Source organism: Silene latifolia, chromosome 5 (assembly GCF_048544455.1).
Source record: "Silene latifolia isolate original U9 population chromosome 5, ASM4854445v1, whole genome shotgun sequence".
NCBI classification, from domain to species: Eukaryota; Viridiplantae; Streptophyta; class Magnoliopsida; order Caryophyllales; family Caryophyllaceae; genus Silene; species Silene latifolia.
Window position 1 is genome coordinate 8550313 of NC_133530.1, and position 11611 is coordinate 8561923.

The 11611-nt window shown below is 32.5% G+C and overlaps 1 protein-coding gene across 2 annotated transcripts; it reads left to right on the forward strand.

Moving 5' to 3' along the window:
* Nucleotides 1-3459: 3459 nt before the first annotated feature.
* On the forward strand, nucleotides 3460-8897 carry LOC141656635 (uncharacterized). Of its 2 annotated transcripts, XM_074463594.1 has the most exons (11): nucleotides 3460-3546; nucleotides 3837-4234; nucleotides 4332-4398; nucleotides 5010-5318; nucleotides 5431-5543; nucleotides 5672-5738; nucleotides 5828-5916; nucleotides 6047-6078; nucleotides 6159-6217; nucleotides 6673-6726; nucleotides 8703-8897. In XM_074463594.1, the coding sequence occupies exons 1-11, from the start codon at nucleotides 3529-3531 to the stop codon at nucleotides 8721-8723; spliced, it is 1227 nt and encodes a 408-aa protein (XP_074319695.1). In that variant the 5' UTR covers nucleotides 3460-3528; the 3' UTR covers nucleotides 8724-8897. The 2 variants fall into 2 exon arrangements, with proteins under 2 accessions (XP_074319695.1, XP_074319696.1); XM_074463595.1 differs by lacking the exon at nucleotides 6673-6726.
* Nucleotides 8898-11611: the final 2714 nt, after the last annotated feature.

Here is an 11611-nt window from a genome sequence, read left to right on the forward strand (position 1 = left end):
TAATTTTAGGTACTAGCATTATACGGAGTAGCAATTAACAAGCATACATGTACACCAAAGTAACTACTAATTTTGTGTTGAAACAAATAAGTCCGCCATAAACTCTTTTACACTAAATTAGGCCTGCTGTTTTTTTATCTTTGAAATTGTCAATCGAATCAATCAATCAACTTAATGGAGTGAATCAATCAATCAACTTAAAAATAATGAATCGAATCGATTCAATCAATCAATCAACTAAATCGAATGAAATAATAATAAAAAGATTATACTAATAATAATAATAATACCAATAATAATAAATATTATAATAACAATAATACCAATAATAATAAATATTATAATAATATTATTCATTAAGAAGAATAATATATTAATACTCCCTCCCATCCACTCTTTTCTTCCTCTTTGAAGTGGGCACGGAGATTAAGGGTGGTGAGTATAATATTGATAAAGATATGAGTGGGTTTGGAAATTGGAGAGATGTATGAATAATTATGAATAATTATTAATAAAGGAGATGAGTGGAGTTTGGTTATTGGAGAGAGGTAAGAATAATTAGAATTAAATATTAATAAAGGATATAGTGGGATTTGATGGGTGAAGAGAGGTAGGAGTATAATATTAATAAAAACTTTCTCAAAAAGGAAAGAGGAAGAAAACCTGAATAATCCGTTTTAGGAAATAGGGAAGAAAAGAGAGGATGAGAGGGAGTATAATATAATAATAATAATCTAATAAGATATATAAAAATAAAATAGTAATATAACAATAAATATAATAATAATAATAATAATAATAATAATAATAATAATAATAATAATAATAATAATAATAATAATAATAATAATAATAATAATAATAATAATAATACATTAGTAATATAAATGATATCATTACAAATAATAATATAATATAATAATAATAATAACTAATAAATAAATAATAATAATAATAATAATAATAGATCTAATATAATAACTTATTAATATAATAATATTAAATATAATAATAATAAATATGTGATTAATAATATTAAAAAAAATGAATATATTAATAAAATAATAAATATAATATAATAACTTATTAATATAATAATATTAAATATAATAATAAGAATAATAATAAATATGTTATGAATAATATTAATAATAATGAATATATTAATATAATAATAAATATAATATAATATAATAATAATAATAATAATAATAATAATAATAATAATAAATAATAAATATTATAATATAAACAATACGAATTAATTATTAATAAATATAATAGTAATATAATAAATATAATTATAATATAATAGTAATAGTAATAACAATAGTAAATACATTAATAATAATAATAATAATAATAATATAAAATAAGAATAATAATATTAATGTTGAAATAAAAATTAAATCAATCAATCAATCGAATCTGATCTGGAATGAATCAATCAATCAATCAATCAATCAATCAATCAACTTAATAAGTGAATCGAATCAAATTAAGTCCAAAAGAACAGGGCCTTATTTCGAGTACCACTAATATAACCGTCCACCAAAATACATCATCAAGATTTTTAAAATAGATATTATACGGAGATCTAAAATATAAAACCGTCTTACACAAGATAACTTAGACCGTACTAACGATCATATATTTTGGCCAAACATTTGCCACTATACTACTCAGACAATCAAGAAAAAAAAATAAAATAATGAAAAAATAAATTAAAATGGGGTTTGTTAAACGTCGCCCCTAGTTCACAAAATCTCATTGAAGATCGGCACTATCCGTCACAAGCTGAAGACGGATAGTGCCCCTCTCACAAGATGCAAATGGCAATATGCATGGGTGCTCCATTTTCCCTCCTACTTGCCAACCCACTTGCTTTATTGTGAGAGGTCTTCAGCTTGTGACGGATATTGACGATTTGCCCCTAGTTTTACTCATGTCGCCCCTAACAAATTACTATTTTGCCCCTTGCTCCATTATACACTACCATCTTGTTTAATTTCATTTCCGTATTCAAACTAATTCCGCTTCAAAAATTTAAAAACCCGCTTAAAAAAACGCGTACAAGAACAACAATAACAAAAAAAATTCGAAAAAATAACAAAAAAAAAAACGGAAAAAAAACCACATATCACTTTTCGTTTTTTCACATATTTTAGTAACTTTGATTTCATATATTAATAAACGATAATTAATAACAAAAACGATTAAATTAAAAACAAAATTGACGATTAGAAAAGAAAAGAATTTCAAACGGCCATAACTTTTTGCTCGGGTGTCCGATTTTGACGAATTTTTTTTTCAAATCGCATAACTTTTCGAGACGAACACAATGGTAAAAAAAATAATAAATAAAAAAATTTGGAAAGTGGATTACACGAACTGGCCTAGGCCCATTAGTGTGATTTACATGAACTGGCCTAGGTTGATTCGTGTAAATCACATGAACAGGCCCAGGCCAATTCGTGTTTTTCACACGAATATTCCACTCTCCATTTTCTATTTTTTTACCATTGTGTTTGTCTCGAAAAGTTATGCGATTTGAAAAAAAAATCGTCAAAATCGGATACCCGAGCATAAAGTTATGGCCGATTAAAGTTTTTCGCTCTTAATAGTCAATTTTTATCCAATTTAAATCGTCATTATTTATCGTTTATGTTATCAATCATTGTCTAAAATAGGCAAAAAAATTATTAATTCGTTAGTTCAATATTATTTTTTTGTTAATTCATCGGTAATTAATACGATAATTCATATCTAATTTCGATAATGTTGTTCGGCATTCCAAAACCGCTTCCCTTTCCGTGTTACCCGTGTTGTTATCATCGTAACCATAACCGCTTCCCTCGCCTTGATCATAACTATCATACTCATTGTAATATCGATAATGTTGTTCGGCATTCCAATCATTTTCGAATTGCTTTCCGTCGTAATTGTACGAATTTTCATTACTATACGATTCACACATGTATCGGAAAAATGGGTTATCATCACCCATTTCCGACTTATCGAAAAAAAAGGAAAGAATATTTTTTAGAGAGTGAAGGGCAAAGTTGTCAAGTTGAAATAAAATTAGGGGCGACGTTTAGCAATTTTGAAAATAGGTGTGGTAGGAAAAGGAGAGAGCGCGTGGAGAGAAACGCGCCGACAAGGAGAGTGAGAAAGAAGAATACGATGAGCGGCAATCTAGCTGGCGAGTTGATCAACGTCCTCCCTAGCGAGTCAATTAATTTTAAAAGAAAATTTTAAAAATGGCAAAATAGTAATTTATCATTAAATTAACAATTTTGGTAAGGATAGTGATAGGGCGCCACCGGGTGACGCCCAAATTGGGTGCCACCCTCTCACCCGGTGGCGCCCTATCACTATCCATCAACCCGTTTAATTTAATTTAATTATATAAATACGAAGAAGAAAGCCTAAAGCCTAAAGCCTAATAATAGTCTTAACTTTCAGGAGTCCTCCCTCGTCATTCTGAAACAGCCGTCTCTAGAGTCTCCTTCTTTAGGTTTTTATACAATGAACCTCATGGACGAGGTACGTTAATAATCAACAAAGTTATTTACAAGAATTTATACTTTTTTTTGTTCTAATGAGTTGTATATATTTACTTTTTGGACACTATTCATAAGTAAAGAAAATTTAAAGATATGAACAAAAGAAAAACGTGGGTTGATGTACGTGTATAAAACAAATGTATACCACTCATTGAAACGGAACGGAGGAACTATCAAGCAATAAGTCACTTTAAAAATTAAGTCACTTTAAAAATTTGATGTTTATGTAACTACGTTTTCCTCTTCTTCTTCTTGTGGTTGTCTTGTTAGCCTATCTTCTATACTCGTCACAAGGCTTCTCCTGATGAACTCCTTCCAGGCAAGGAATTGTGCCTGGATCAAAAGTTTGGTTTTGCTCTTGTAAATGACGACAAAGATGAGTATATGAGACTCGCCAAGCAGGTTGAATCAGAAAAACTGCGTGGTCATTTTAATCACATGTTTATGAATGATGCTTTGGAAATTTTTAAAGCGTTCGAAACTCTTATTGACGTGAAAGACTTGTTAAAAGATGGAATGACACCCCTACATCTTGCCGTTCTCTACAGTGCTCCTCGATTGACCAAATATTTTCTTGATTCGGGTTCCAAGGTTGATGCCGTGTGTTTTATCAGCAAGTTTAATATCAAATTAGATGTCACCCCTCTTGACTTAAGCCTGCATGTCATGTAATTTCAACTCATCCTATCGACTTCATCGTCCAAATATGTATGTGTCTAACATCGTCTAACTTTTAATTGTACCATGTTTGTTTACATTATGCAGATGTATTGGTAACACGGGCAGAAATCCCAATCTCTGGGACCTGCTTTGGTGGATTTGCTTTCATAATGTATGTTCTCCACGCTTCGTTGTTATTCTTTTGTTATGACCTTGATCTGAATTTTTTGGCAAATTAGTGTTTATTAGCAAAATAATTAGGGATTTGGGGTTGGTTTGAAACTATTTTGACTTATGGTGTCCACGTCATCAGTTTCATTTTTTTTTTTTTTCCAATTTTTAGGTCTTAGCGGCTTTGTCTCTTTGTCATTTTTTAGATAATAAATGTCATAAAAGCTTATGAAAAATAGAGAAATAGGGAAGCCGCTAACTTTCTTAGCGGCTTTGGTGGTTATTCATTTCTAGAATAGGTTGTCATTAGTGTTAGAAGGTGGCGGTTTTTGAAAAAAAAAAATGAATAGTAAAGCCGCTAGGTTTCTATTCACTTTTTTTTTTCAAAAAAAAAAAAAAAAATAGTAAGCCGCCCATAAAAACTGGAAAAAAAATAAAAACTGATGACGTGGACACCATAAGTCAAAATAGTTTCAAAACAACCCCAACTCCCTAATTATTTTGCTAATAAACACCAATTTGCCAAAAAAAATCCCGTGATCTTATAAAGTTATTGCGTGAGTCATTGAGCTTGTTATGAAGCTGTTATTTTAATATTTCCACTTGTTCCAGAGACAGATAATGGAAATTATAAGGATGTTTGTACGAAGTGCACAAGGTGAAACATGGGCCAGGAAAGCGTTTGTCGACTATGCGCGCGAGGGGGAACTACATAAGTCAGCTGCACTGTTTTTGGCTGTTCCCGAGCTGTTCTTGTCACCTCCACAAAAGGAGTTGTGTTTGTTGCGCAGGGTCAACATTTACACCTTGAATGCTTGGGAGAATTCCGCATTTATCAGAGAACATCTCTCATTACTGATTGATATTTTTACTTTCGTGGGTCTGAAGCTTGCTGCATATATAAGGCTTAAAGAATATGATGTATGTTCCTAAGCCACATCTCCATTCTTTTTGTCGATTCATATTGTTGCTTTATTAACGATCTAGTTATTTGCCATAAGTTGACTAAGTTTCTCTCATTTCCTCAATAAAGTTCGACTACTTCGGGAAAGGAAGACATCTACGACTAGAAATTGATTACTTCCTTCGTGAAGTTGCTGACAAGAAGATGCGAAAGAATGGCTCATCTCGTGATTATTATTTAAGGTTTGTCTATTTGCTCTAAATATTCTCCCTCTATTCCGAACAAATAATTTAAGGTTAATTTATCATTTGATTAGTTTGCTTTTCTTATTCTCGCTCTTTGATGAAATTAAACAAACTGTCTTTTTCAGGTTTTTTTATGCTGCTGATGGTTCTCGGCTATACTCGATTGATGATGATGATGAGGACTGGGATACTGTAAGCTAATAGTTCCTTTTGATATTTTTCTTTTAACTTATTGTTTGTTTGATTAAAATTTCTCAGAACTTGAATTATTGATGCATCAGTGTACTTCTACGATGGTCGGAACCAATGTATTCTTTCACGTGTCCTATTTATTGTCTAGAAAGGATTTCGAGAGAAATGCGATTTACAGGTACCGTCAGTTTTTTTTCGTAATCTATGATCTTGTTCGTGAGCTAGTTATTTGCTCTTTCTTAGTTGCCTAGTTGGTGTTCCATAACTTATTGATGCACTACTATTTTATGTTGTGTATTATGTACCAGCCTGATCCCTCGTCTAGAGAAGCAGGATGCAGGTATTTTATATTTTAATCAAATGTATGCTTTTTAGTTTTAGGAAGGGCATTAACGGAAACTTTTCTGTTTCCCTTTGCAGATCGTCTGTCTAGTGCTATCGAGAAGAAGTTATCATCATTAGAAGGTGAAGCAATTCAGGTAAGTTCATTTTTAATCAAATCAGATCAAATAAAAAAAATGCCCGAAAACATGGTAAACCTTACTTTTGTAAATAGGAAGGTAACAATAATCCAACAGTAATATACTCTCTACTAATATGGGGCGCTCGAAAGGAGGTGATATGGTGCACTGTAACGTTTTACATGGTTAAGTACTGCATAATTGCTTGCCTTAGTTAATATAAACGGAATACACACAGAGGCTTCATAAAAGCAAAACTTTATATTATATGGTGCCATGTTCTGTTTTGCCTTTTTATAGTAACTATAGATTTCACAGTTTAATATTTAACAATTTTACTTAATCATTTTAAACATCCTATCTTTACCCATAATAGTAAAAAAATGCAATTACATAATGTTAGGGCATATTGAGCCCTTAATACAGTAATTTTTTGTAATAAAAAACTTTACATGTATTATGTATGTGTCAAGATTCTGAAAATGACAAAAGAAGAGAGTGTGGTGAGAGAGAAGAAATCCAAGAAGGTAATTGATAGCGATAAAACTAGGTGTCGTAATATACTAGAATTAACCTATCAAATTAACAATTTATAAACCAAACTTAACTCTACACTATGCAATTAAGAATAGTAGCAAAGGGAAGTAAGGGTCGAACCCAAGAGAATGGATTTAAGACTAAACACTTGAATTTAGATTAATTAAGATGAACAAAGCACAAGACTATAAACAAACTATGAGTATTAACAATGAACAACAATAGAGAAACATATATGGAGAATTTGCATGGTAACAAAATCAAAGAGATGTGATTTTTCCTATGAGACAAAGTAACAAACACTTGGTATGCAAGTAACAATTATAAGAGGTGAGAACTTGGTATAATCCTACAAGTTCCAACTTTTCTCAAAGCAAGACTCTTTCTTTCCAATTTCATTTACCCAACAACAATCCTCAAACAATTGATTACCACTATCTAAGCCAACAATGATAATCCTACTTAAACTACAAATTCTAACGTTAAACCATGTAGGAATTGTAGCCAAGAGCATGAAGAGCAAACCAAGAGGAAAGTAAATGGGATATCACAAAGATATGTCTAAGCCAACAAACCCAATGATATAATAAATTTCTACTCACAAATGTTAATACTTTAAACCAAGATATCAATAATTATGAGATGTTTCAACAAGTTATCACAAAAGCAAGGAACTTTGCAATAAACAAGCAATAGATGAACATTAAAGAGGCAAGGGTAATTACTTCTCACAACAAAACATTCATCATGGCATTCAAACTTAGAAATTGAAATAAATGAAAGAGTAGGGATTAAAGAGTCAATACAATGATAAAGATGAAAGCTTGCAATGGATTACACCAAGTAGGGAAGGATTTAGCCTTTCATAGTCTTCATAAACCCAACAACGAAGAAAGATTACAACTTGAATGGAAAATTGTCTTCTAAATTATTACAAGATTAAAACCCTCAATATGATATTAGATGAGATGATAGGATGGTAGGTGAATATTTTAGGTCTTCAAACTCTCGGGTATATATATGGCTTCACGAAAACCTAGAAAGATTTCCACTTAAGAAGCCCAAAAAGGAGATTAGAAAACCCGTAAAGCAGTAGCTGCAAGCAGCGCGCAATAATGTTTTTACTGCGCAATAGTGCGGCAGACACAAGCACTGTTTGCAGCAGCCGCATGACAGCTCGCATTTTTGGACTTCTATTTTTCAAGAGCTAGACCTCTTCAATTGTCTTCATTTCTTCTAATCTTCATTTCTACTTCTCCCAACCGGTTTCCGGGTTACAAGTGATCCTCTCGTGCTTTGTCTTGACCTTTGAAATGTGCTTCATTTGCCTCTCGGGTTCCATGCCTTAAGATCGAGTGTCCAACCGAGGTAAAGCGCACAAGTTACCACATCGTACCCAATTGCCGCATGCTAGGAAAAGCATACTAAAAGACCCATATTAAAAGAAACGAGGGTGATAAAATCACCCTCTTAGACCGACACAAAACCTTACTATCAGTAATCTTAGTTTATGAATCTTTCATATTGCAGTAAGCATTTAGGGAAGGGTAGAGGCGGGGGTATCCTTCCAATTTTTTTCAATGTCGTAAGACTGAAAGACATTTGACATCTACATTATATTGGTTAATTGTAATTTAGTTCTTAATTTCTAAATTAATAACCAAATTAAAAAGTATTTAATAATTAAATACAACCCACTAACATTACCCTTTTATTATTCCACAAATTCTCATTGAAGATATGACATATCCGTCACAAGCTGAAGACGGATACCATTTTACCTCACAATGTACCCACTTTTTATCTCTCTGCAACACTATTCATGTGGTCCCCTTTTTCCACTAACCCATTTTGTTACCATTTTATCTCACAAAATATCCGTCACAAATGGTAACCCGTCACAAGGGAGACCAATTGTTATTATTCACACACGCTCACATTTCCTTTCCTATTTCTGTTGGTGCAGTCTGTGAGCATTAATGAATAGACACCCTACAGATCAGATGGACGGACGCAGAAGGAGAAAGGGTAGGCGTTATGGTGGAGGAGACGAGTTGAAACAGACTCAGTTTGCGATGTCCACGAGCTTCTAGATAAACTATTTACTGTGTAGTGTAAATTTTAGATGCTTTTGACTTCACAAATTTAAATCTAATTTTGGCATTGAGAGCATCCGCAACAATGGGGCTCCCCATATTTTCTCTTTCCTTTTCTTATTCGTCCACCTAATTTTTCACTAACTTTTTCATTTACCCTCCCCATTTCATAACTACATCTCTGCAACAATGGGGTTCCCCATTTCAACTCCACTTTATCACTTTACTTTTTCACGTTTGTCAACGCGTGTTTTACGCGGTAAATATCGTTAGCTACGTATTTGCAAAAATTATAAAAGTTCGATATTTTTAATGTACACGTAAAGACGAATCAAACAAGATCTCACATGAATATATTTGACCCGCTTTTTAATAGAACTTGGCCCACTTTTTCATATGGGAACCTCCCCTACAAATGGTGGAGCCTCTAATTAAGGGGAAGTGTGCAATAATGAGGCTCCCCATTTGAGGAGAGAGAGTACATATGGGGAGGCACCTCCCCACCTTTGCGGATGCTCTGATGAATCTCAAAATTGGATCACAAATTCTCATCGAAGACATGACATATCCGTCACAAGCTTGTGACGGATACCATTTTATCTCACAATGTACCCACTTTTTCTCTCTCTGCAACATTATTCATGTGGTCCCCTTTCTCCACTAACCCATTTTGTTACAATTTTATCTCACAAAATATCCGCCACAAATAGTAACTCATCACAAGGGAGACCAATTGAAATTGGATACGTTTTGCAAGGTCTATTTTGATTTTATACAGGTCATAAATGTGTTGTGATGATTAAACTACATAATAGGTACTCCCTCCTAATCGCTCATTTCTTTCCTCTTTTCTTTTTCATGGTAGTAATTGGATTTTCTTCTCTCTTTTCTTATTTTTTGTGCAAAGTCAAAGGGAAAAAATGAGTGACTAGGAAAATATTTTTTTTTTCGAAATAAAAGATCAATTAATTCATTACGATTATCAATTAAAAATAGATATTAACAAAACAAAAGCGGTCTTTACGTTTGTTCAACTAGTCTTGGTTAAGAAGGCATTATCTGCCTTAAGCTTAAAATGGGTCAAATATCACACTACATAGATATATTTATCCCGTCTTAAACTTAAGAGAGATAATCCCAAAACTTAAACAAGAATTTGTAAAGTTTGATTGCTACTCTCATCCATTCACACTTGCAAAATATAAAGTCAATATAATAATGTTGACTTTTCTCGCGGGAAATAGATTTTCGCCGAATTTTTTGGTTAATGAGTGTTAATTAGCAAAATAATTAGATAATAAGGGTTTACTTGAAATTATTTGGGTCTATAGTGTCCACGTCATCACTTTTTATTTTTATTTCTAATTTTTATATAAAACCGCTAAGAAACTTAGCGGCTTTACAAAATGTCATCGTCCAAATATTTGTATCTGCTTTATTTAAAAATAAAAAAAAAATAAAAAAAATTGAAGAGCAAGGCCGCTGAGAAGTTCAGCGGCTTATCACAAAGTTTCCAACAATTTTCAACAACTCCCATTAGCTACCTTACAAAATGATCATACTGATATGATAAGGCGCTAAGATTCTTAGCAGTTTTGCCTTTTATATATAAAAAAAAAACTAAGTGAAGCCGCTAAGTTTCTTAAGGGTTTCAAATGAACGCTTATTACCTAATTATTTTGCTCATTAACGCTAATTAACCAAAAAAATCATTTTCGCCTTTTCGATAGTATTTAACAAAACGAAAAAAAATAAAAGGTAGCGAAAAAAAATACTACTCATAGGTCGTAAAAACTTCTAATAATAAAAACAAAACACAAAAACTTTAAAAACGGTCTCTCATTAACGTTATTGAACAATATCGACGGAGTAACTAACAAGAGAATACAAAAGTCGAAAACCATAAAAATTGAGAAACCGTTAAAAAGCACATCCATCAATCAAAATTAAAAGGACATCACATGATGGACAAGTTCATCATTAGAGCCATCGGCACGAAGTCTATTTCGGACACTCTATTCGCTGGTCTCACAACCTTCGGCGGAGCCGGGTACGAGTCCCCGAATTCGTACGAGAAATTGACAACTCCTTTAGGTTTCCCGGTTGTTTTACTTCTAATTTCGTAGCTCACGTGAGTTGCACCACAGGAGTTTTGGGCGTGGGAGAACAAATCAAAGACGGACACGTGGAGTTTACCGATGAGGGTATCGGGTAGAAAAGTGCGACGGGAGAATAGCTCCAAGGTTAAAGTGATGCGGTTGTTTTGTATAGCTGCATCATTTAGGGTGAATTTTTTTCGGGAATTCCATGTTGGGTTTTTGTTGCCGGTTTTGTCGACTCGAGTCGTTTTCGTGTCGTAGTGAAATGGCGAGGTTGAATGATCGAAGAGTGACACGACAACGTAGGGTTTCAACGACTTGGATAGAAATCCAACTTTTGTGAGATCGTTTGCTGACAGGATTGTAAGCTCTAAATTTCGATAATTCTTCATGATTTCTTGACTCGCTTAATAGTAATAACACTAAAATTTGGGAGAGACGGATAATTGCAAGATTATAAGGGGCGTTAATGGGGTTTATATATATATATATCAGGAGGTTTATATGTTAGGAAGAATAAAAGCAAACTGAAATTGTTTAGGTAAAAGAATTTGATTAGGAGAAGATTACCGAGTCAAAAAAAGATATTACTCGTATAATAAATTAACTTTTTTTGATTGAAACGGTTACGATATATAGTTAATCCATGAATATTTCTAAAATATTTTATATAGGATATT